At 46.0% G+C, this 26,507-nt stretch overlaps 1 protein-coding gene across 2 annotated transcripts in view; it reads left to right on the top strand.

Moving 5' to 3' along the window:
• Positions 1-23,802, top strand: part of LOC147604159 (cell division protein ftsH) — a 32,390-nt gene extending 8,588 nt beyond the window's left edge. Inside the window, exons 2-4 of one of the 2 annotated variants that reach the window (XM_086795584.1) lie at positions 22,298-22,621; positions 22,756-23,056; positions 23,146-23,802. In XM_086795584.1, coding sequence (XP_086651710.1) covers positions 22,298-22,621; positions 22,756-23,056; positions 23,146-23,318 — 798 coding nt within the window. In that variant the 3' untranslated portion in view covers positions 23,319-23,802. The remainder of the gene's footprint in view (positions 1-22,297; positions 22,622-22,755; positions 23,057-23,145) is intronic. The other variant, XM_086795585.1, reaches the window with a different exon arrangement.
• Positions 23,803-26,507: the final 2,705 nt, after the last annotated feature.

Raw genomic sequence — 26,507 nt, 5'->3', positions numbered from 1 at the left:
GCTGCTGAACTGCAGGTGTTGGAGAAATAGGGCTGGTTGAAGCAACACTCCAAGGGCTGGATGAGACTAGTCTAGTGCTGAAGGCAAGGGAACTCCTAGTGCTGAGGAGGAAAGCTCTTAGCACACTGAAGACTGAATGAGAAACTAAGCCCTATGCAAGCCTATTTATACTAACTGGAGGTTGGTCAAGTTGGCTGGTCATTTAATAAAGTTTATATTTATAAATGACAAATAATGCTAAATAAATACTATAAAATATGGAAAAAATACCAGATAAATCCTAGTAAATTCCCTAAGACGTCTGGGATGTTCTAAATGATGCACATGCATATGAATGCATATTATGCAGGATGCAGAGTGCTTTCTGATGCAAACCCTAAGGCTTCTACTGACTCTACATGCATGAATGATTCTCTCCAAGTGGGTTAAGGGACTTGACTGACTGACTGACCCGCTAAGGCTGAGGAATGACCTACGTAGCTCGTGCCTGACTTATCCTGGACTGAGGATGTACAATGGGGTCACGGCGTACGACAATTATCATCATATTGGGTTCTAAAACTGTACAACTGTTGCACTTCTGATGATGAGCCATCTTGTCACCATGCACTGAGTGTAGAGTGCATGTGACATTCCCTCCTGATTAGCTTGGCGGCAGGTTCATGGCTTCCAAGTAGTCCGCCACAATAACTGGGGGTACTCCTGGAAGAACTCCTCGTCGAGCCATAGGGCTTCGTGGGTGCCTCGATCTCGGAATTTCGTATAGAACTGACGAATCCGTCGACCGGAACCATGCTTCCATCGATGAAGAAGGATATGCTCAGGCTCAATCACTTCTGCCTCGTCTACCACGTCTGGCTGCCGTTCATCTGAAACATCAAACACTTCTGGACCAACATATGGTTTTAGCCAAGAAACATGGAAAACATCATGCATTGTCTAACTGGCAGGCAACTTTAACTTCATGGAGACATCGCTTAACTTCTTAACTATTGGAAAAGGGCCAAAACTACGGAATGAAAGCTTGGGACAACGTTTGTCCACTTATTTTAATCTCTGCTTCATGATACGCAAATAGACCCAATCCCCTTCTTTGAAGTGGACATCTCGTCTAGATTTATTTGCCTGTCTGCTATATGCTTCCTGAGCTTTGGTCAAGCGGTCCTTGTTGACTGACTCAATGATCTCGGAAAATGCTTTCGTGGTTTTATTAGCCTCTAAAGATGGAGACACCATTCTCGTCAAAAGAGAAGAAAAACGGCGACCAAAGGCTGCTTCATATGGAGTCCATCCGACACTGGATGAATGAGTGTCGTTCAAGATAGCTTGGACCAATGGAAGATAGTGCTCCCATTTGGACTGCTTGTCATGATAGTATGACTTCAGGACATCAAAGGCCAACTGGTTATAAATTTCTGTCTGGCCATCTGTCTGGGGATGGAATGCACTAGACAACTGCAACTTAGTTCCGAAGTTTTCAAATAATGCCCTCCAGAAATGCGAGGTAAACTTGGAATCTCTATCTGATGTTATGGTGCCAGGCAAACCACAAATTGGATACCAATGCTTGAGAAACAGACGGGCTACGTCCTCGGCTGTGGCCGTATGCTTGCATGGGATGAGCATGCAGAATTTACTAAAGCGATCCACAATGGTAAAACACTTAAGTGTTACGGGATCCAGTGGATGCTGGTAGAGGCCCTACAAAGTCCATAGATATGTCGATGAAAGGTCCGTCGAGGATAGGCAAAGGTTGAAGTAAACCTGCCTTCTTTGTATGGGGAACCTTGACTTTTTGACAAATCTTACAGGCTTGTATATGTGCATAGACATCACGCCTCATCTTTGGCCAATAAAAGGACCGTTCTAATTTCTCGAGGGTACTGTTGATACCCCTATGTCCTCCAACTAATGAGTCATGGGCATCGTGGAGAAGAGCAGAATGCTTTTCCCGAGTAACACAGAGACGGTTCTTGTAGAACAACCAACCGTTCTGTACTGAATAGTGGCCAGGCTCAGAAGTGAGGGGCAAACTATACTGAGTACCAAACTCAGGGGAGTCGACATATTTGTCTTTCATACTATCCAAGTCCTTCCCCGTGATTTCGAGAATGGTAGCTTCTTGGACTGCCTGGATGCTGGACTTTCGACTGAGAGCATCTGCTACTGGGTTATGCTTACCAGGGATGTATTCAATCATACCTCCAAACTGTTGGAAGATTTGACTCCACCTGGCCTGTCGATCACTCCACTGGGCACTTGGCATAGTGTGAAGCCACTTAAGTGCTTGGTGGTCTGTTTTCACTGTGAAAGCTTGTCCATAAAGAAAAGGCTTCCAATGTTTGAGCGCTGTGATCACACCCAAAAGCTCTTTGTCATATACCGAAAAATTCTTTTTGGCGACGGTGATGACCTCAAAAGGTTCGTCCCATGATGCTAACTTTAATACAGGTGCTTTTGAGGCAGCTTTCTGGAGTGCATGGAATGCATCAAGTGCCTTACCTGTAACTGAGACTTTCTGCTTGCGAGTCTTCACCCCCTTGAGCAAGTCGGTAAGAGGTGCTGCAAGGTTGGAAAACTGGGTACTATAGGCCTGACAAAGACCTACGAATGAACGGATTTCTTGGGCGGTCTTAGGAATGTCCCAATCTAAGATCTCCTGAACCTTTGATGGGTCCAGTCTAATCCCATTGGAACCGATAATGTAGCCCAGATACTGAACTTCCTTAACACCAAAGACAGACTTTTTGGCGTTTATGTAGAGCTGATTATCTCGCAAAAGTTGCAAGACTTTCTCCACGTCTATCTCATGCTGCTCCGCAGTGGCTGAGAAGACTAGTATGTCGTCAAGGAATATGAAAACACACTTCCCAATGTGGACTGCGAAAATCCTAGACATCATCTTATTGAACGTTGCGGGTGCATTTGTAAGCCCAAAAGGCATGACTACGAACTCGTAGCTACCACGCTCTGTCCGAAAAGCTGTTTTTGGAATATCAGCTTCAAAAATGCGGACCTGATGGTAACCACTCTCGAGTTCGATCTTAGTGAAAAACTTAGCACCGTGTAAACGCTCCAAAATGTACTCTATCCTTGGCATAGGAAACTTATTCTTGATAGTGAGTTTGTTTAATGCCCTGGAGTCTACACAAAGGCGTGCAGACTTGTCCTTCTTTTGGACAAATAGGATAGGTGTAGCAAATGGGGAGGAAGAAGGCCGAATGAATCCAGCTCGGAGAAGCTCAGATAACTGCTTTTCTAACTCGCCCTCTAAAGTCTTGGAAAGACGATAGGGAAACCTGCTAGGAGGATCTGATCCAAGGACCAAGTCAATGTGATGGTCCTCAAGGCGAGAGGGTGGGAGACTGGGTGGGAGATCGTCCCTAAGCATAATGTCCTGGTGTCTGGATAGGAGGTCTGCTAACTGAGGGACTGAAGATGTAACGGATGCTACTAATGAGGGAGGGACTGTTTGAGCACGAACATAAAGGAGTGCTCCTTCTGCTCCCTTGCGGATAGCTCGTCTGGCCTGGAGATGTGAAATCAATGGGATGCCAAGAATGCTTCTATGCCCACGAATCATGACAGGCTCAGGAAAACCTTTATAAACAGTAAAAGTGTCCTGCCCCCAATTGGGAATAGGCTCATACTGACGGAACCACTGAATTCCTAAGATCATGTCACACCCCAACAGAGCTGAGACGATGAAATCTCGTTGAAATGAGGCCTTCTGAACTTCAAAGGCAAATTGCTGTGCCTTCTGGGAAATGTGGGTGCGAAGACCAGGTATAAACCCGTCCACATCCAGATGATATGGGACTAATGTGCAGTTCAATTTATTAGCCAACTGGGGAGAGATGGGGTCTTCAGAACTATCCATACCGAAAAGGACTACAAACTGTCGGCCGTGGGCAGAGCCATAAGCTCGGATGAGGCTCTTCTGAGCAGCATCGCTCTCACCCTCCTGCTTAGCATCAAATACCACGGGTGGCATAGGATGCATGGAAGGTAAAAGTTGAACTGCATTTGAGGTAGGAGGCGGGGCTGGAGGAGTTGGGGAGGCTGTGGCAACTGTGGCAGAAGGAGCTTTGGCGGCTTGTTTCGGTTGCCATTTGTGGCAATCCTTCTTACCATGCCCTATAATATGACGGAAAAAACATCTATTTTCTGACTGGTACTTCCTTTCCTCCTCTGGAGGAAGATAACCTCCAGTAATGCCTGCTTTAGTCTTTTCATCAGGAGTTTTCTTAGGTTCCTTATCCTTCTTACCCCTTGAACTGGAGCTATTACTGCTGTCCTTTTTAGCATCTTTAGAAGATGCGTTACCTTTCCCTGTCTGTGCAGCTGATTGCTGCTGCTGGGGTTTGGTATTGGACTGAGATGACTGCTTGGGCTTGCCCCCGTTAAGCTTCATTTCTTCATTCTGAGCGAGAGTCAGAGCCCGGTCATATGTACTTGGTTCAAAGTTACGAACTGTGAACCAAATGTTAGAGTCCAATCCACGAATGAATTGCTCCATCTTGGCCTGCTCAGATAACCCTAACTGTTGTGCTAAAGTAATAACCTTACCTGAAAACTGAAGCACTGGGGATCCATTCTGTCTGAGTCCATAGAACTCGTCTTTCAGACCGGTCATGTACTGGGGCGGGAGAAATCTGGTCTTCAGGTCATGGACAAAGATGTCCCAGTCAAACGCTGTGACACCTGTGGCATGGTCTGTATGAATACTAGACCAATGCTGCCACCAAGTGATTGCCTCACCAGTGAGATGGGGAGCCGCTAAGTGGACTTTGTCTTGAGGGTCTGTGATCCTAGCTAAAGGAAAATGAGCATTAAACTGATGAATAAATTGATTAACTGATGAATAATCACACTTACCATCATACTTACTGAAGTTTGGTTGATTGCGAATGATGGTGGTTGATGCTGCTGCGGGTTGCTGGTTGGTGACACCTATGACTGGGGAAACTGAGGAGAGTTGTTGATACCTCAAGTGTATGGCCTCCTTTTCCCGTTGGTGCTCGAGTAACATACGTTCTCGATCAAGCTCACGTTGGTGTTCCCGAGCGGCGAGTTCAGCCTAACGCCGGTCTTCGTCGATCCTGCGTTGGGCTTCCTCATAGTCCTGTCTTTCTACTTTTTCTCTTTTCCTTCGGGCCTTGTCCTCTCTCCTTTGTTGTTCCATCTGAAAGAAGAGGGAGATGTAGTCGGGTGCCGCTGGAGGTGTAGAAGGACGTGCTGCTGCTGCCTCCAAGAGTTGGAGACGCTCCATGAGCAGCTGGTTCTGAGCTCTAAGAAGAGCTACGGTGTCTGCTGTAGGCGGAAGAACAAGGTCTCCTTCGGGGGAGACGTCTTCCGGCTGATGCCTGTAGGCATGATGCTGAAGTCGGTGGTCGTGCCGGAAGGCAATCTAACCATCCAAGGATGCCCCCACGCTAGGATACGGTGTGTGTGGACAATCTGAATGTGATACCAATGTGATATGCAGCAGAAGTCTTTGTATTGGGAAGATCCTGTCACACAGATGCTCACACCGTCTTCTGTATCCTGAGTTTCGTGAGTGTAGCAATCCATTTCAATACTTCAAACTTTAAAGAGATATGAGAGAGAGAGATGAGAACTGTACACCAGATTGGGTCCCAAATTACCCACTAAAGGGCCCCCTATCCCGATAACGAGATAGTATTTGCTTTATTTCTTTAGAGAGAATGACTGTGGACTGTAGATAAGCCAAACGCAAGATCTCGGAGGATCGGAGATTGGCTGAATTGTACACGGCTGTAGAGACACCTCGATGACCTGATCTCGAGCCTATGCACTCTTCCCAAGAGCATGAGGAAGGGCTGCACACCTGAGGCTGAGAAAAGAAGATGGTGGACTGTTCTGCGCTATGTTAGAATGCTGTAAATGCTTATGAATGCTTGGTTACCTTCACCAGATGACTGCTGCATGTATGGATGATGCACAGAAGGCTGGATACTGATGTAAACTGATGATTCAGGGCTGAGAACTGCTGTAGACAGAAACGCAGGAAGTACTGATGCTGCTGGACTGAAACGCAGGAAGTACTGATGCTGCTGGACAGAAACGCAGGTTGATCTGCTGCTGGACTGAAACGCACAAGTGTACTGCTGCTGCTGGACAGAAAACGCAGGCTGGCTGCAGGCGCCTATGGGCTGTACAGATGGACTGAACCTGAACTACTGAATCTGTGGGACTGCTGCGTTGAATTGGGCTGAATAGATGCTGAATACAGGGACTGAGCTGATGCTGATGGCAGGCGCCTAGGGCTGTAGGGGCTGCTGAACTGCAGGTGTTGGAGAAATAGGGCTGGCGGAAGCAACCTCTTAACACTCCAAGGGCTGGATGAGACTAGTCTAGTGCTGAAGGCAAGGGAACTCCTAGGGCTGAGGAGGAAAGCTCTTAGCACACTGAAGATTGAATGAGAAACTAAGCCCTATGCAAGCCTATTTATACTAACTGGAGGTTGGTCAAGTTGGTTGGTCATTTAATAAAGTTTATATTTATAAATGACAAATAATGCAAATAATGCTAAATAAATACTATAAAATATGAAAAAAATACGAGATAAATCCTAGTAAATTCCCTAAGACATCTGGGATGTTCTAAATGATGCACATGCATATGAATGCATATTATGCAGGATGCAGAGTGCTTTCTGATGCAAACCCTAAGGCTTCTACTGACTCTACCATAGTAACCAGAAACGGCGTTTCCGCTCCCTGGAAACGGTTCGGCCGTTTCCGGAAACGGCAGACCGGCGGAAACGGCGTTTCCGTACAATTTTTTTATTTTTTTATTTTATTATTATTATTATTATTTTTTTTTGCAGGCTAATTGTTCACCCTCTTCTGTGAACCCTGCGCCTATCACCACAAGGGCCCAAGGCTCAAGGCCAAGGCCCTAAGGCTCAAGCCTTTGCCCCCACAAGGCCCCAAGGCTTGTACTCTGCAGCAGCCTGCTCTCCAGTCTCACAGGTGGCTGCCGGGCAGCCCATTCTTCAAGGCTTCAAGGCGCCTCCAAGGGCAAGTGCTTTCAAGTCTCACTATGCCTACAGATCCCTATTGGCAGTATGCAACAAAAGGGGATGGATATGTCGGAGGTGGGGGTTCCCGCAAGTGGAAATGTTTTTTGCATCTCTATGCATGTTTTTTGCATCTCTTGACATAAGTTTATTTAATAGGATGTCTCTATGCATGTTTTTTACATGTCTAAAATAAATTCAAAAGAAACTCCGTTTCTTGCCGTTTCCGACCTCGCGGAAACTCGGAAACACCGTTTCCAACCCGGTCCGAACCGACCGTTTCTGCCGGTCCAGGTTACTATGGACTCTACATGCATGAATGATTCTCTCCAAGTGGGTTAAGGGACTTGATTGACTGACCGACCCGCTAAGGCTGAGGAATGATCTATGTAGCTCGTGCCTGACTTATCCTGGACTGAGGATGTACAATGGGGTCACGGCGTACGACAATTATCATCCTATTGGGTTCTAAAACTGTACAATTGTTGCACTTCTGATGATGAGCCATCTTGTCACCATGCACTGAGTGCAGAGTGCATGTGATAGAGGGGGTGTTAGAAGTCATCTCCTGTCTTTATCTAGACACCAGGGCCGTTGTTGTGGGTGTGCCCGCCCTTGTAGGTGTTCTCATTTTTCCTCACTCCACGTATTTTTCCCCCATTTTTCCCATTTTTTCTGTGGCTTGGGTGGCAGTTCTGTGGTGGCAGGAGATCTTGGTAGGTGGCCGATTGTACCTGTAGTACCCGACTTCAGTTCTGGTGTTGGCCAACTGTGGTACAGGTCGTGGATACCCTGATATTGTTGGCCGACTGTTCGTAACTGGGTGTCTATGTGCTGGTTGTGGAGATCTAGGCCTGTCGGTTGTCATTTAGTTGACCGACTGCACTTTGGGGGCCATATAAAATGCCCCCCCCCCCCCCCCCAGCCTCTTGTCACATGTATCTTGTATTCGGGATCTTCTTTGTGTATATTTACACGCCTCTATCTCTCTCCTTCTCTTGTGCTGTTTTTCTGCACTGGGTTTGCTCTAGTGTTCCAGATTTGGTCATCATCTCCGCTGCGTATTCTGACACCCCTTAGGCTCAATTTTATAGTTCCTGCTCTTCACCCAACCATGTAAGGCCCATTTCCGGCAGTTTGTTTCCAAAACATTTCTTGGTGTAAAGTGCTTGGCCATTGCCCATTCTCTCTTAGACCAACTGACACTTCTGTTTCTTTAACATACAACGCTTGACCTCCACAGACTTTGTGGGTTCTAAATTCTGGTACTTCACCTTAGCTTTCACTCTTTTCACTTTTGTTGCTTTTACCCTACTTTTGGGTTCTCTACACTCATTAGAGTCAAGTGAGTGGATGATTGTTTTGAAGAGTTATTCGCTATGATTGCCATATCTTGTTTGTTTGACATTTCATTCCCTTCATGCAATGTGGCTTTCAATTCTATGTGCCATCAATATGGATCACATGTTCAGTGCATGGTCGCATCGAAATGCACTTGCTATGTTATGAATGTCAGGTACCCTCACAGATGGCTCAAATTGCAGGTATTTGGTCACATTCAAAAGATGGCAGCCTCAGTCAGGGTTCGTTTGCCCCAGAATAGGTGCGTTTCACATGTGGATGCAGCCCCGGACAGTGCACCAGGACATGGGCATAGAGGCAGGCCATTCGAGTCATGGGCAATGTCACGTGCATGGCTTGGGCAGGACGCTCATGGACATAACTCTTTGTTGCAGCTGCCTGAAGAGCATGCTGGGTTTGGGTGCTAACATGGCCAGCTTGGGCAGCATTTTGGCCGTCTAAGGGTTTACAAATCAGGTGCACATGGACCAGCCCTGTGTGGATAGCTCTATGCATTATTATTTGTGGAACTTGTCCAACCGGGTGACCGACAATCAGCCAGTTGATGAGTCCTCAGGATGCATATAAAAGGGCAAATCTAGGGTCATCACCGCATGGGAGATCAGGGTTTGTAAAACCAGAGTCACAGGCAACAGACATGGCATCTCATCAGCAGTGTGCATCTTCCATGAGCTTTTACCCCTTGCTCAAGTGGAGGACAGCAAATCAGCAATTAGACTATGCATTGTAGCAGTTTGCACAGTTATTCATGGACAAATCTGAGTTTGCATCTGTGTACCCATTGTGTATAGGCATGTTTTGCAATATTAGGTGTATAGCCTTGTCTTTCTGTGCTTGCAGCATTAGTGATTAGCATTCCTTAAGCAGCGTTAACTAGTGGTCATGTGCACACTCTTTGGAGTGTGACGTGAACATGCTTCTATCCATTCGCCTGCACAAAGGTCGAGTACGTGGTCTGATCCATGTGTTTGTAATGGCTATTCTATTGTGCCAGTTCATTGTAATATTGCCTAGGCACCCAATAAGCAGTCAAGTGTGGACGGAGTTATTGGGTTATTGTGTGAAAACACTTAGTTGGACATTAGTATTAGGGTTGGTAGCCAACTCTTAAACATTAGATGCTATAAATAGGAGTCTAGGCCTTAGTCATTCATTCATTGATCAATTAGTCATCATTGAGTCATTGAGGGATCAAGAGATGTGCTACCATTGAGTATCTTTATTCAACATTGTATATACTTCATGTTAGTAATACATGGTGGATTAGGTCATCTCTCTCTATTGTGTATTGAGCATGAAGAAGAAGCAATTTGTTGTGCATGGGTTTAAGTCTCTGATTAGGTGCTAATCAATCAATCATAAGCATGCTTTCGTAAGCCCTCATGTCACATTGGTATCAGAGCATCAAGTTTTGATGGAAGAAAGGTTGCAATTGTTTTCCTTCCTAAGGGCGTGGAGATCGGTCCCGAAGAACCCCATCGTCATCATCGTTTTCATTCAAGTTTGCATTTTTTCCATCAAGGTTGCGTTTTACAAATTCTGTACCAAATAACTCTTGTGTGTTCAACGGGGTGCTTAGCCAAAGGGCAAGAAAGAGGGCCAAACGCACCAAGTAGAGGTTGGATATAGCAAGCAAGCAAGGCGGCCTGTTGGTGCTTTAAATGCAACCAGATAGTGGTGGGGGAAGAAGGCACATCAAGGGGGTCGAGTGGTGGGCACTCAAAGGCTAGATTTGGGAGAGCATGAGGGTGGCCAGATTCATAAAAAAATGCATCCCTATTCAGGCTGCAGGACATCACGTAGTAGGCGGCCATCCATAGGAGCAAAACGCATCAGAAAGGTGCCTCTAAGGGGGTGTGCTATAGGCCGGCCAGTTTGTGGACAAAGGGGGCAGATAGGGGCGTTTACATGTTTGAGTATACGTGTCTTCCTTACCCGAGCCAATTGGCTACACCCACCCTTCCTCCATCGTGCAAGGATGAAACATTTGCCTAGTCCTTAACCACAAAGGGGTGTGTATTTTTCTTCACGTACATTTGTGGCAGGTACATACGGAGTTTCGGAAGATCTTAGAGCTCTTTGGTTTCTTGGGAGAAACCTAGTCCACCAACATCAATCTCTTCAAGAGCTCAGTGGAACCGTATTGGATAGATCATAGAGAGGGGCGAGGAGATTATCCAGCAGTTGGAGAGCCAGTTTGTTACGCCCAAGAGTGGTGCACACTAGCGCAAGGTGAGGCTGGAGGCTGGACACAGGCGCCTAGTGGGGAGATATCTCTAACATGGGAAGAGGCTTATGAGTGGAGGCATAGTTATAAGTAATTATAGCGTTAAAAGCTTATAAAAGCACTAGGGCTAATTATAAAGCTCAGTGGCCTATATAAATGAAACCTAGGCTCATAAGTTATTACGATCGTCTGCTCTGACATCGTTGACCATGGCCCATTGGGGATGCTCACTACGACGACACCTGTAGGGTGTGGCCTAGTGGTATGGGATGCAAGGTCTTACCACGCGGGAGCTTCTCCAAGGATGTAGCTATGGCCTTCAGCTCTGGGGTGAGTTCGGAGGACTCTATGGCTGGGAGCTGAGCCTTAAGCCTCGCTCCTACGTTCTAAGGCTAGGTCTAGGGAGACCTTACACTGGTATAAGAGCCTGGTTTGGATGCGAACAGAGATGGTGGACGCGGTGGTCATGGGCATGGCTAGGAAGCCATGCGTGTTCTAGGGAAGGGGAGAAGGTAAATAGACTATTGCCTGTGCATGAGTCGCAAGGGGACCCGGTTGGTGGCGGCTGGGTGTGGCCACACCATGGTCTCATGCAGGTGCTGCAAGGGATTATCAGATGGCGGTTGCCAGGAGGTGGCGCAACCAGCCTGAGCAGCCTGCTATGGCTAGCATGATCATGTGCTTCAAAGCTTTGCGCTGGCTGTAAAAGAGGTGCTGCTGAAGGCTGGCTGCAGAGGAAAACTCTTGAAGTTTGTGCGCTAGCTACAGAGGTGGTGCAGGCTGGACCAGTGGTGGCGCTGGCTGGACCGGAGGTGGTGCTGGCTGAAGCGTGGACAAAAGATGGTGTTGCCTGCCTGTTGGACACAGGGCTGGCGCTGGCGGCACACTAGGTAGGAGGCGGCAACTGACCAGCCGGGTTTGGGTGCAAGGAGGCGTCCAGGGCAGATTTAGTGCTTGGGGAAAAAAGCAAGGAGTTTTGCGTTTTAGGAAAAAGCTGGGGCATATATCTTAAGTGGTGTGGAGCCAGGTTTATTATAAAAAAAGCATGAAGGCTTTTTCTTGTGCTAAAGGTGGGGGATGTAACGGAAGGGCAGCTGTATCACGGAAATCTTCTCAATTATGAAAACTGATTAAACACATAAGCATGCTAGATAAGAAAAAGATAACAGTTCTGCGCAGTACACCACACTAGGGGCTAGAAGATGGGCTGACCCAGCCTCCCCCCTTTCCCCCTTTATGGTTAGATTACCAAAAAGGAGTCTGCTTCAAAGACAACTTTGTGGGAGCCCAGGGATTCTCCACTGGCTAGCACCTTTTTCTTCCAGTACAATATGAAAACAAAACAAAGCATATGTTGTCACTCCTCAGCACAAGAGAGCTTTCCCGGCATAAAGGACATGTAGGACAACCATGGACAGCCCACATCGGCCTGGGACAGCCCTGCATCTTCATCTTCCTCCTGTCTGGCTCACAGAGCAAGTCGACCAGCCTTGAAGGGCTGTTTGCAGCAGTTGACCAGCTCTCAGAAGCCACAAGAGAAGTCGACCAGTAGCGGTACACAAGCCAGAAGGTCTCCGATCAGTGGAGGATGACTCACACAAATTGGCCAGCACTTCCCTGCCTCCGGTTGCCCTGACCATCAGCTTCTTAAGGCTGTATACAGTTGGTCAGCAGCAAAAGCAACCTCCAGAAGGAGTCGACCAGCCTTGGCCTCACACCTGGATGAATACTGTCGCGTTAGATAGTGGCTGAAGCTCCAGAAAGCAGGCCGACCAGCTCTCCATGCACCGAGAAAGCATGCGCCATGAGCAAACTGGACTTCTTCCCCTGTAATAGAGCTCCTCCGCTGAAAATAGCTCAGAGTCGTGTGCTTTTTTGGTCCAAAAGGGGGGCGCCGACAAGTGGTTGGTTCAAAACAAGTCCGGTGCCCGCCTTTTGGCTACCACATGTATTAAAATAGTCTTGCCCAGTGTGAATATCTTATAAGTTGTCCGGCCACTTATAAGTGAGTGTGGACTTGCTCCCATCTTTATTAGTATGTGAAATCATAAAGCTGTAATTTGGGTTTTTAGGGACACTACCACTTGCAAAACACATGTAGACCACCTGTCAGTCCCAAACAAGTGTGCACATACATGTCCACGAGGTGCCTAGGCGTCCTTGGCCCCATGGACATCATAGGTAGTAATCTCATTCATTGTCGAAGCAATCAAAACAAGTCATTCAAATGTAAAATCAAAGTCATGCACACACGTGAGTGCAGCTAAACTGGAAGAAACACTCATCTGCTCAGTTGTATCATGTAAAGTGTCCAGGGCTTCATGATCCTTCCGGAACCTTCCCAGAACATAAATATAGAAGATCACCAGGATAGCTAGTCCCAGGAAATCACATCATGTCAGGCCCCACAAGCCGTACATGTACTATCATGTCTAGCTCCATGAGCCATACATGTACTGTCATGTCAGGCTCCATATGCCATACAGACACACCATGTCAGGCTCCACAAGCCATACATGCATGTCATGTCAGGCTTCATATGCTACACATGAACAATAGAAAACAGAAGTTATGAGGAATTTTGTGACATTCCTCCCAGCTTCTAAGCAGTTGATTGCAACTGAAAAGCTTCTAGATAGGCCTTCAGGAGTTTCGGATAATCCTGAAAATAATCCTCGTCCATCCATTTTGCATCCATAGCCGAATAGTTTTTAAACTTCACAAGATACTTGCATACTAGCTTGCCACCTGCATGCTTACGCTCCTTATGAAAAACTATCTGCGTAGGTTGCAATACCTCGTCAAGCTCATCCACCTCTGGTGGATCTTCCAAAACTAGTTCCATAGGAGGCGGTCCCACATAAGGCCTTAGCAACCTGACATGAAATGCATTATGTATTTTCCAGTGATCGAGCAATACCAATCTATAAGCCACTTCATTTATCTTCTACAAGATCTGGAATGGCCCATAATATACATGTTTGAATGTAATATGCAGCGGAAGTCTTCGTATTGGAGGATCCTGTCACACAAATGCTCACACCGTCTTCTGTATCTTGAGTTTCGTGAGTTTAGCAATCCACTTTAATACTTCAAACTTTAAAGAGATATGAGAGAGATGAGAACTGTACACCGTATGGGGTCCCGAATTACCCACTGAAGGGCCCCCTATCCCGTTACCGAGATAGTATTTGCTTTATTATCTTTAAAGAGACTGACGGTGTGACTGACGATAAGCCAAACGCAAGACCTCTGAAGACCAAGTGTCGGGCTAAACTGTGCACTGTTGTCGAAGTACCAAAGATGTCCAATCTCGAGCCTATGCACTCTTCCGAGTGGTATGAGGGAGGTATGCAAAGCTAGGGCTGAGAGAGGGGTTGTTTGGGACTGTTCTAGACTGTATATGAATGCTGTAAATGAATGAGAATGCTGTGTTTTACCTTCACCAAGTGGCTGGAGCGAAACGATGAATGAATGAATGCTGAAAACTGTATGGATGCAGAAAACGCAAGATGGACTGAAGGCTGAATGCTGAACTGCTGTGTTTTACTGATGTAGATGGCTGAATGCTCATGCGTTTGAGGAGCCTAGGGATGTAGGACACAAACGCTGAAGAGAGATGGCTGAAATTGCAATCGCCTATGCTCCTGGGGCTGAGGATGGTAAGTGCTTGATGGCTCTCTTGCTGAATATGATGAATGACTAAATGATAATGCAAGAGCTCTATTTATATGGGTTGCATGAGCCAGTCGGGTGGCTATAGAGCTGGCCGACTGCTCTGTCCATAAATAATGCATAAATGATGTGAAAAATGCTGAAAATGATGGGAAAATTACCAGAAAAATACTAGATAAATCCTGGATGCTGTTTGAGGTTCCTGCAATGGTCTAGATGTTATGCATGAATGATGTGTAATATGCAGGATGCTTTTTGATGCAAACCCTAAGGTTTCTACTGACTGTATATGCATGAATGCGTCTCTTTAAGTGGGTTAAGGGACTTAGACTGAGTGACTGACTGACTATGGCTGAAAATGACCTACGTAGCTCGTGCGCCTGACTTATCCTGGACTGAGGATATACAATGGGGTCACGGCGTACGATAAATATCATCCTGAATGGAACTAATACTATACAAATGTTGCATTGCTGATGATGAGCCAGTTTGTCACCATGCACTACAGTGCAGAGTGCATGTGACATTCCCTGCTGCTTAGCTTGGCGGGTTCATGGCTTCCAAGTAGTCCGCCAACAACTAGGGGTACTCTTGGAAGAACTCATTGTCTAGCCATACGGCTTCGTGGGTACCTCGATCTCGGAATTTTGTATAGAACTGATGTATCCGTCGACCGGAACCATGCTTCCAACGATGAAGAAGGATCTGCTCGGGCTGAATGACTTCTGCTTCGTCTACCACGTTCATCTGAAACATCAATCACTTCTGGACCAACATATGGTTTTAGCCAAGAAACATGGAAAACATCATGCATTGTCCAACAGGTAGGCAACTTTAACTTCATGGAGACATCACTTAACTTGTTAACTATTGGAAAAGGGCCAAAACTACGGAATGAAAGCTTGGGACAACGTTTGTCTGCTTGTTTCAATCTTTGTTTCATGATACGTAGATTGACCCAATCCCCTTCCTTGAAGTGGACATTGCGTCTAGACTTATTTGCCTGTCTGCTATATGCTTCCTGAGCTTTGGTCAAGCGTTCCTTGACTGACTCAACGATTTCGGAAAATGCTTCCGTGGTTTTATTAGCCTCTAAAGATGGAGACACCAATCTCGTCAAAAGAGAAGAGAAACGACGACCAAAGACTACTTCATATGGAGTTTGTCTGACACTGGATGAATGAGTGTCGTTCAAGATAGCTTGGACCAATGGAAGATAATGTTCCCATTTGGACTGCTTGTCATGACAGTATGACTTGAGAACATCAAAGGCCAACTGGTTATAAATTTCTGTTTAGCCATCTGTTTGCGGATGGAATGCACTAGACAACTGTAACTTAGTTTCGAAGTTTTCAAATAATGCCCTCCAGAAATGCGAGGTAAACTTGGGATCTCTATCTGATGTTATGGTGCTAGGCAAACCACAAACTGGATACCAATACTTGAGAAACAGACGGGCTACATCCTCGGCTGTGGCCGTATGCTTGCATGGGATGAGCATGCAGAATTTACTAAAGTGATCCACAATGGTAAAACACTGAGTGTTACGGGATCTGGTGGATGCTGGTAGAGGCCCTACAAAGTCCATAGATATGTCGATGAAAGGTCCGTCGAGGATAGGCAAAGGTTGAAGTAAACCTGCCTTCTTTGTATGTGGAACCTTGACTTTTTGACAAATCTTACAAGCTTGTACATGTGCATAGACATCATGCCTCATCTTTGGCCAATAAAAGGACCGTTCTAATTTCTTGAGGGTACTGTTGATACCCTATGTCCTCCAACTAAGGAGTCATGGGCATCGTGGAGAAGAGCGGAACGCTTTTCCCGAGTAACAGAGAGACGGTTCTTGTAGAACAACCAACCGTTCTGTACTGAATAGTGGCCAGGCTCAGAATTGAGGGCCAAACTGTACTGAGTACCAAACTCAGGGGAGTCGACATATTGGTCTTTCATACTATCTAAGTCCTTCCCCGTTATTTTTGAGAATGGTAGATTCTTGGACTGCCTGGATGCAAGCCTTTCGACTAACCGCATCTGCTACTAGGTTATGCTTACCAGGGATATATTCAATCATTCCTCCATACTGTTGGAAGAGTTGACTCCACCTAGCCTGTCGATCACTCCACTGGGCATTGGACATAGTTTGAAGCCACTTAAGTGCTTGGTGGTGTGTTTTCACTGTGAAAACGTGTCCATAAAGAAAAGGCTTCCAATGTTTGAGCGCTGTGATCACACCCACTCTTTGTCATATACCGAATAATTCTTTTTGACGACATCCAACTTTCTGCTGTAATATGCCACGGGTCCTCCTGGAGGATTGCACCTATGGCTACATTGCTGGCATCGGTGATGACCTCAAAAGGTTCATCCCATGATGCTAACTTTAATACAGGTGCTTCTGAGGCAGCTTTCTGGAGTGCATGGAATGCATCAAGCGCCTTGCCTGTAACCGAGACTTTCTGCTTGCGAGTCTTCACCCCCTTGAGCAAGTCGGTAAGAGGTGCTGCAAGGTTGGAAAATTGATGGACATGGGTACTATAGGCTTGACAAAGACCTACGAATGAGCAGATTTCTTGGGCGGTCTTAGGAATGTGCCAATCTAAGATCTCTTGAACCTTTGATGGATCCAGTCTAATCCCATCGGAACCGATGATGTAGGCCAAATACTGAACTTCCTTAACACCAAAGACAGACTTTTTGGCGTTTATGTAGAGCTGATTATCTCGCAAAAGTTGCAAGTTTTTATCCACATCTTTCTCATGCTTCTTAGTGGCTAAGAAGACTAGTATGTTATCAAGGAATATGAAAACACACTTCCCAATGTGGAATGCGAAAATCCTAGACATCATCTTATTGAAGGTTGCGGGTGCATTTGTAAGCCTAAAAGGCATGACTACGAACTCGTAGTGACCACGCTCTGTCCGAAAAGCTGTTTTTGGAATGTCAGCTTCAAAAATGCGGACCTGATGGCAACCACTCTTGAGGTCGATCCTAGTGAAAAACTTAGCACCGTGTAAACGCTCCAAAATGTACTCTATCCTTGGCATAGGAAACTTATTCTTGATAGTGAGTTTGTTTAATGTCCTGTAGTCTACACAAAGGCGTGCAGACTTGTCCTTTTTTTGGACAAATAGGATAGGTGCAGCAAATGGGGAGGAAGAAGGCCGAATGAATTTGGCTCGAAGAAGCTTAGATAACTGCTTTTCTAACTCGCCCTCTAAAGTCTTGGAAAGACGATAGGAAACCTGCTAGGAGGATCTGAACCAGGGACCAAATCAATGTGATGGTCCTCAGGGCGAGGGTGGGAGATCGTCCCTAAGCATAATGTCGTGATGTCTGGATAGGAGGTTTGCTAACTGAGGGACTGAAGATGAAATGGATGCTACCAATGAGGTAGAGGCTGTTTGAGCACGAACGTAAAGTAGGGCTCCTTCTACTCCCTTGCGGATAGCTCGTCTGGCCCTGGAGATGCAAAATCAATGGGATGCCAAGAATGCTTCTATCCCCACGAATCATGACAGGCTCAGGAAAACCTTTACAGATAGTAAAAGTGTCCTGCCCCCAATTGGGAATAGGCTCATACTGACGGAACCACTGAATTCCTAAGATCATGTCACACACCCAACAGAGGCGAGACGATGAAATCTCGTTGGAATGAGGCCTTTTGAACTTCAAAGACAAATTGCTGTGCCTTCTGGGAAATGTGGGTGCGAAGACCAGGTGTAAACCCGTCCACATCCAGATGATATGGGACTAATGTGCAGTTCAATTTATTAGCCAACTCGGGAGAGATGGCGTCTTCATAACTACCCATATCGAAAAGGACTACAAACTGTCGGCCCTTGGCAGAGCCATAAGCTCGGATGAGACTCTTCTGTGCAGCATCGCTCTCACCCTCGTGCTTAGCATCAAATACCACTGATGGCATAGGATGCATAGAAGGTAAAAGTTGAACCGCATTGGTGGTAGTAGGCAGGGCTGGAGGAGCTGGGGAGGCTGTGGCAGAAGGGGCTTTAGCGGCTTGTTTCGCTTGCCATCGCTCTCACCCTCGTGCTTAGCATCAAATACCACTGATGGCATAGGATGCATAGAAGGTAAAAGTTGAACCGCATTGGTGGTAGTAGGCGGGACTGGAGGAGCTGGGGAGGCTGTGGCAACTGTGGCAGAAGGGGCTTTAGCGGCTTGTTTCGCTTGCCATTTGTGGCAATCCTTCTTACCATGCCCTATGATGTGACATAAAAAACATCTATTTTTTGATTGATACTTTTTTTTGCTCCTCTGGAGGAAGATAACCTCTAGTAATGCCTGCTTTAGCCTTTTCATCGGGGATTTTCTTAGGCTTAGATTCTTTGTCTTTCTTACCCCCTGAACTGGAGCTATTACTGCCGACCTTCTTAGCATCTTTAGAGGATGCGTTACCTTTCCCTGGCTGTGCAGTGGATTGCTGCTGGTGGGGTTTGGTACTGTACTGAGATGACTGCTTGGGCTTGTCTCCGTTCATCTTCATTTCTTCATTCTGAGCGAGAGTCAAAGCCTGGTCATATGTACTAGGTTCAAAGTTAGAACAGTAAACCGAATGTTAGGATCCAATCCACGAATGAATTGCTCCATCTTGGCCTCTGCAGATAACCCTAACTGCTGTGCTAAAGTGATAACCTTTCCGGAAAACTGAAGCACTGGGGATCCGTTTTGTCTGAGTCCATAGAACTTATCTGCCAGACCGGTCATGTACTGGGACGGGAGGAATCTGGTCTTTAGGTCATGGACAAAGGTATCCCAGCTGAAAGCTGTGACACCTGTGGTCTGGTCTGTATAGAGATTAGACCAATGCTGCCACCAAGTGACTGCCTCACCAATGAGATGGGGAGCTGCTACGTGGACTCTATCCTGAGGATTTTTTTTTTTCCGAGAAAAGATCCTTTCATTAGTTATATAAAAAACGCCCGTAGGGCTACAAAAGATCCTCTCCTGCTCACAAGAAAAACAGAGCAGAGAACAAAGCAAGGTAGCCAAGGAGACTCTCCCTAGGTGCATAAAAGTATAAGTATCAGTACAAAGAACTGAGGGGCTGTATCATACAATAGGAGGGGGGGAAAGCCAAACAGGTGGCCTGTAGTGCCAACGGGGGGACCCTGCGTGTAGGGTATAGAAGGGGCCGTTGCGCCAGGTGGTGTGAAAGGCCTAGCGCCGCAAGATCGCCTCATCCGAGTCGCCCCGGATGCGGTCATACTGTCCTTGCAGTGTGTGGATCAACTCTTGCCAAATCCCCTGAACAGTCTCTGTTGGTGGCTCCAGTCTCCCCTCAAAGGCCGTGAAACTCTATCCTGAGGATTTGTGATCCTAGGTGATGGAAAATGAGCAGTAAATTGATGAATAAACTGATTTACTGCTAAATGATCACACTTACCATCATACTTACTGAAATTAGGTTGACTTCGAATGACGGTAGTTGATGCTGCAGACTGCTTGCTGGTGGCACCTGAGACTGGGGATGCTGAAGAGGGGTGCTGGTATCTAAGATGAATGGCCTCCTTTTCCCTTTGGTGCTCGAGTAACATATGTTCTCGATTGAGCTCTCGTTGGTGCTCCCGAGCGGCGAGTTCATAAGCTAATGAAAAATTCAGCTTTGTGTCCACATTATCAAACAATGTCCGCCAAAATAAACTAGTGGTCCGTGGATCTCTATCACCCACAATAGACTTGGGCATGCCATGATGTTTGAAGATCTGAGCCAAGAACAACTTTGCTATGTGCTTTGGCTTGATTGTCTTTCTCACAGGAATAAAATGTACCTCTTTGCCAAAGCGATCAATGATACTCCATATAGCATCATTACCATGTACCGATCTTGGTAGATCCATGATGAAATCTATGGCAATGCTTTTCCATGGTTCTTGTGGAATGGGTAAGGGCTGAAGCAAACCGGGTGTCTTGTGCTTGTCAAACTTGACTTTCTGTCATGCTAGGCACTCACGAACATAAGTTTTAATATCCCTGCGTAGAGCTGGCCAAAAGAAATATTTTTCCAAAGCCTGTGTAGTAGCCAAAGTAGCACGATGACTTGCATATGGAGGAGCATGACACTCTTCCATAACCTTTTGGCGCAATTCTTGGACCACACAAATACATTGCTTCATGAACTGTCGGCTGCCCCTGGCATGCCCCTGGGGCTGTCCTACAGCCCCTCCATGGCTGGTGGGTTCAGCCAGGGCCTTCCTGGCCCTCATGGGGGTGGTTTCACACCATCCCCATGCCCACACTAAGACTTGGGGTAGCCCTATGGGATGGCCCCTTGTTCTAAAAGCAAACCCTAACTAACTACACAGTGATCTGGCATCCGGTACCATACCAGATACACAGAATCACTGACATCATTCTAGAGGGAGACTCACAGTGTGGACTGGCACTGTTTCATGAATCATGTGTAGGACAATGCACACCTGACCTTGGACTCCTGTGGAGGAAAATGCACACCTGACCTCGGACGACGGAGATGGATCCCTGGCTGACTCGTCCCGGACTGGGCTCACATGGGACCAGTTCACCATCCCAGGTCCTGCACCTTCTATACAGATATGTCTACGTGGCATCCAAGTGCGGGATGCACGTGACATCCCCTTCTGCTTAACTTGACGGAAGCTGCATAGCCTCCAAATAATCCGTCAATAACGCTGGATAGTCTTCGAAAAGCTTTGTTGAGCCATACCGCTTCGTGGGTCTCTCGGTCCTGAAACTTCGTGAGGAACTGTCTTAGTCTTCGGCCTGAGCTATGCTTGAAACGGTGCAGAAGGATCTGTTGTGGAACCATAACTTCTGCTTCATCAACAATATCTGGTTCCGCTTCGTCTTTGACTTTTGAAGGGATAGGACTTGCATATGCAACTGACGTGAAACACATCGTGCATAGTCCAACTCGGAGGTAGCTTTAACTGCATAGACACCTCATTAATCTTTTTCTTGATGGGAAAAGGTCCGAAGCTCCTGAAAGACAACTTTGGGCATCGCTTGTCCACCTGCTTCAACCTTTGCTTCATAATCCGAAGATAAACCCAATCCCCTTCCGAAAACTTCATATCTCTTCTGTCTTTATTGGCCTGTCGAGTGTAGGCCTCCTGCGCTTTAGCCAATCTATCTTTTACTGAGTCTAAAATCTCATGGTAAGACTCCGTCACTTTGTTCGCTTCAGGTACTGAAGACGAGGTCCTGGTTATCGATCACTTCACTGTGCACTTGGCATTGTCTGAATCCAGCGTAATGCCTGATGGTCAGTGCGAACCTCAATGTCACGGCCATAAAGAAAATGTTTTCAATGTTTCAAGGCCTGTATAACTGCTAGGATTTCCAGCAGGTGTACTTGTAGGTACAATAGGGCTTCAGTAGGTACCGTAGGGTTTCTAACAGGTACTTGGAGGTACAGTAGGGTTTCAGCAGGTGCTGCAGGTACAGTAGGGTTTCCAGTTGGTGTACTTGCAGTTTCAAGGTATAGTAGGGTTTCCAGCCGGTGTACTTGCAGGTACAGCAGGGTTTCCAGCTGGTACTGTAGGTACAGTAGGGTTTCCAGGCTTCGAGCAGGTATACTTGCAGGTACAGTCAGCAGCAAGTACAGGGCAGCCATTGTACTTGCAAGTACACCGGCTGCCCTGTACTTGCAGGTACAGTAGGATTTCCTGCAGTTTCCAGCAGGTGTACTTGCAAGTACAGGGCAGCCGGGCGAGTTTTCTTTTGGTGTCCAGCCATAGCACTCTGACCATATGCTTTTCCATTAATGATGTGCTATTGCTTTACTTTCTGCATTTGGTGTTTTTCTTGTTTGGTCTACATTTGTCAGAATACAACATAATCAAACAAGAGTGGACTCTCAATAATCCTCTCTGGAGCACTTCTTACCAGCAATTACATGTGGTTCAACTGGTTGACATGCTCAAATGTTTTAAAGTAACTCATTTTTAAATTTTGGTTGTAAAAAACTGACATGATACTGCATGAAGATTGTGTCTTGCCTTCAGGGAGCCTCAAATTTCCGGAGGTTAGGAGCTAAGCTACCCAGAGGTGTGCTTCTTGTGGGCCCTCCTGGGACAGGAAAGACTCTTCTTGCTCGAGCTGTAGCTGGAGAGGCAGGGGTACCCTTTTTTGCTACTTCTGCGAGCGAATTTGTGGAGATGTTTGTTGGCCGTGGAGCAGCACGGATCCGAGAATTGTTCGGCGGGGCCCGAAAATGTTCACCCTCGATTATCTTCATTGATGAGCTTGACGCTGTTGGAGGTCGCCGTGGTAGAAGCTTCAACGATGAACGGGATCAGACTCTCAATCAGGTTAGATAATGCTCACATGGGTATGCCATATCCTTTGCAAGAAGGATTAATGCTGAGTTTTTGTTAATTTGTATGTTTTGTTAACATAGCCAGCAAGTAAACTGAGACTGACTGATTATCTTTTCTTTCTACAGCTTCTAACAGAGATGGATGGATTTGAGTCGGAGACGGGTGTTCTAGTTATAGCCGCTACAAACCGACCTGAGGCATTAGATCCTGCTCTTTGCAGGCCTGGCAGGTTCTCACGAAAGGTCTTTGTTAGAGAACCTGACCTAAAGGGTAGACAACAGGTCTTGGCAGTCCACATGCGTGGTGTTCCTGTTGAAGGGGATGCAGAGGTTGTTCAAAGCACTGTTGCATCCATTACTTGGGGTTTTGTTGGTGCAGACCTTGCCAATGTGGTGAATGAGGCTGCGTTGCTGGCTGTGCGTGAAGGTACAAGACAGCAGGATTCATGTGCATGAGAGGTTTTTATAACCGTATTTTTAATCCCATTTCTTAAGTGCTGTATTGATGATTGGCAGGTAGATCAGCTGTAACACTAGAGGATTTCAAAGCAGCAGTGATCAGGGTGAAATTCGGTGTGGGGAACAAGCCTGCCTTTCCTGAGGCTGTAGGGCGTGTGTTCAACTGGTTACAACCAAAGACATCAAAGCCTGCCCCTTCAGGATATGAAGCACCTTCTTGGAGTGGCTAGCCTGGAAACATTGTCCATGCTGTCCTCTTTATGTCACAACATAATTAAGCTATGCCTTGCTCTTGAAAGAGCAACCTGTCGATCCCCCTTGAGATCTGTGAGCAGGGTCTGCTTTGTAGATGGCCCTCCTTTCCATGTTCTTCCATTTGTTATTGAAATTATGTGGCAGGCAGTTAACATGGGACATTGGGTTTTCTGCTGGAGTTTGCAGGTGAGAGCGAAAAATGGTTGTAATGGATGTGATATGTCATGGGATATGAGCCATTGAGACTTGGAAATAATTATCTGTAAATCTGAGAAGATGGCTGTCATTGGGCTTGCTCAAACTTGATGGAAAACATCCATGGGCGTAGGGATGTTGTTGATAGACTAGACAAACTAGGGTTGGGAAAACAGTTCTCAAAAGTTTGGGCCAGTGAATTTAATTGCTGGTGATTTGATGCTCTTTGGGTTTCTTAATATGAACTCAGGTTGGTTGAGCAAATAAGTTCAGGATTACAGTTTTGCATGAACAAGGCTTAAAGTATCGACTTGTATAAACATTACACTTTCAGGGTTGAAGGCCTCTTCCCTAATTATGTTGTTCAAACAACCAAGGGACACCCAACACTTGCAGCTGGAAATTTTTGATTTGTCCAAAATGCGCTTGTTAAATTACACCAACGCCACTCCTGACCACACCATGGGTCTGGCCTGCAATGCCAGCCATAGCCAGTGGAAATATCTCCCTCCCAGTGTGCCGCAAGGACAGAAATACCAGCCACAGCCAGTGGAAATATCTCCCTCCCAGTGTGCTCACTCCGACTGATTCCTCATTCTGTAACAAAGAACGCTGGGCAGAGTTTGCATTTGGAGCTCACATGTTAATTGGAAGCATTGCAACTGTGTCAAGCCTCCAGTGTCCACTTGTCTAAAATGGGTGGCGATGTTTGGAGTTACCCAAGTTCTTGTTTTATATTTTCTTCAGGGAGGGAGTCCTGATTCAATGGTGGGCCTAGATTAGCAATCCTTTTAAACCAAGCAGTAGGCTTTCCACTCCCCATACAAGCAGCTACAATGTTACCTATTTGTCTCTTTTCTTCCCTTTTCTTTTCTTCCTTGATCTCTATTTGCTCCTTTTCTTTGTACTTACTCTTTCCTCGTAGCCTCCTTCTTGTGCCTTATTTTGTTTTGATACTCTTCCTCTGCTTTCTTCAATCTTCTCTCTCTATGCTGTTGATCTTTCTTCTCTATTTGTTTATCTCAATGCACCAGTTTTCTTGTGTTGCTCTTTTGTGACCTTTGTTGCTTTCTCTTTCTCCTCTGTCCATTTGGGCACTTCTACTTACACCTTTTTGGTCTCTTCAACCCTGGACTTCTGGGGTCAGGTCGCGACATGCACCTTTGGTTCTTGAATTTCTGTGAGGACCAGACCTACCCTTGGGGGTGGTAAAGTTAGTGGTCGAGTGTTTGGATTAGCTCTTACAGTCTACTGCTGAAGGTCCTTCCTCCCGACATGTATCCCATCCTGGGCCTTGCCGTTCTTGGCTGCCTCTGCCTCCCCGGAAGTTGGAGTGATCCCCCCTTTCTTTGGGTGTTTGATATCAGGGTGCTGGTCCCTCTGCCACCTGAACTTCGGACATGGTTTATGCCAGCAAATGCTCTCTTTAAGCCATTGATTTCCCACAAAAATTATATCCAACACACCTGCTTCTGTGTGGCCTTGTTTATAGAGGGTGCACCTAACTTCCGCTTTCTCGGATGCGCTAGTCCTCTTGCTAGTTAGCTTAACTAACTGTTTAGTGATGGGCTTTAACTTCTTTTCCTTTCTTTTTCTTGTCATTTCTTCTATCTCCTATTCCTCCTTGGAGTCGCTTGGAATCCTCACACTTTCCTGTTCTTTTTATTTAAAATTTTCCCCCCAACTTGTTTTGTCCTCATTGGTATTTTTTGAACTTGATTCATTGTCACTTTGCTCTTTTTTTTTTTCTTCAAGTTTCTAGCCTCTACATTAAGAACTCTCTCTACTAGTCCCTCTAGACTTTCAATTTTCTAGCCTCTACATTAAGAACTCTCTCCACTAGTCCCTCTAGGCTCTCTGTGGAACGGAAACACACTATCCTTTTGCTCTTAAGACCGTTGAGAAACCCGCATAACATCTGCTTGGTAGGAGTGTTGTTGAGTCCCTTTGAACAACCCCTTGATCTTGTCAATGAGTTCCTAAACTGACATTGATTCCTACTTTATCCTATTGAGCAGGTAGAGTAGATCCTGGTTGCTTTTGGAATCTCTAAATCTGGCAAGGAATATCCGCTCGTAGGTTCGGAGTTTCTCGGGTGGGTACTGATAGTATGGTTTTTGTGCCATCTCTTGCAGAGTTTAAGGGAATTAAGCTACAAAGTCCTTCCTCTCAATGCTGGACTGAATATGAATCCTTGGGTCTTTCTTCTTATTGTCTTTGTAGAGAGGCAACGTGATCTTTATCTGAGCTGATGGTCTGTGGTGTTTTGTTGATCTTTTAGAGTGCTATTTGGTGAGGTGTACTTGTACTTTTGATGCCTCTTTCAGCTCCTGCTTGCAAGTGTCATAACCGTCCATTAGCTCTCTCTCTATTTCCTCTTTCTTGTGATTCTTGACTTCTCCACATGCTTGCTTAGTTTTAACTAATTCTCTGAGTGCTTCTCTAATGCGTCTAACTTGGGTGTAAATAACTTATAGTAACCTAAATTGCCGAACTATTCTCTAATTTGCTGAACGATTTGGTTTGGAATAGACGTAGCATTGATAGCTGTGTTTACTATAACGTGGGCAGCTAGGTTAAGCTTTTCCACCTTCTTGATACTCGGATGAGTAAGAGGGTTATAGGGTTTGGGATTGCCATGGCTCTAGAGCATTACATACACCACTCATTAACCGGCTACTATTCAAATGCTTCTCTCTCTCTCTCTCACACACACACACACGCACGCACACGCACACGCACACATACACCACTCATTAACCGGCTACTATTCAAATGCTTCTCTCACTCTCTCTCACACACACTCTCACTCTCACACACACACACACACACACACACACACACACACACATCAAGTATACAATTGGGTAGAACAAGTATTGTATCCATATGATGAGATTACAAGGTATGAGAATACCTTACACTTGTATCCATATGATGAGATTACAAGGTATGAGAATATAATGTAA

Source organism: Cibotium barometz, chromosome 62 (genome assembly GCF_041138505.1).
Source record: "Cibotium barometz isolate CiBa-2024 chromosome 62, ASM4113850v1, whole genome shotgun sequence".
NCBI lineage: Eukaryota > Viridiplantae > Streptophyta > Polypodiopsida > Cyatheales > Cibotiaceae > Cibotium > Cibotium barometz.
This window is presented reverse-complemented; position numbering and strand designations above follow the sequence as displayed.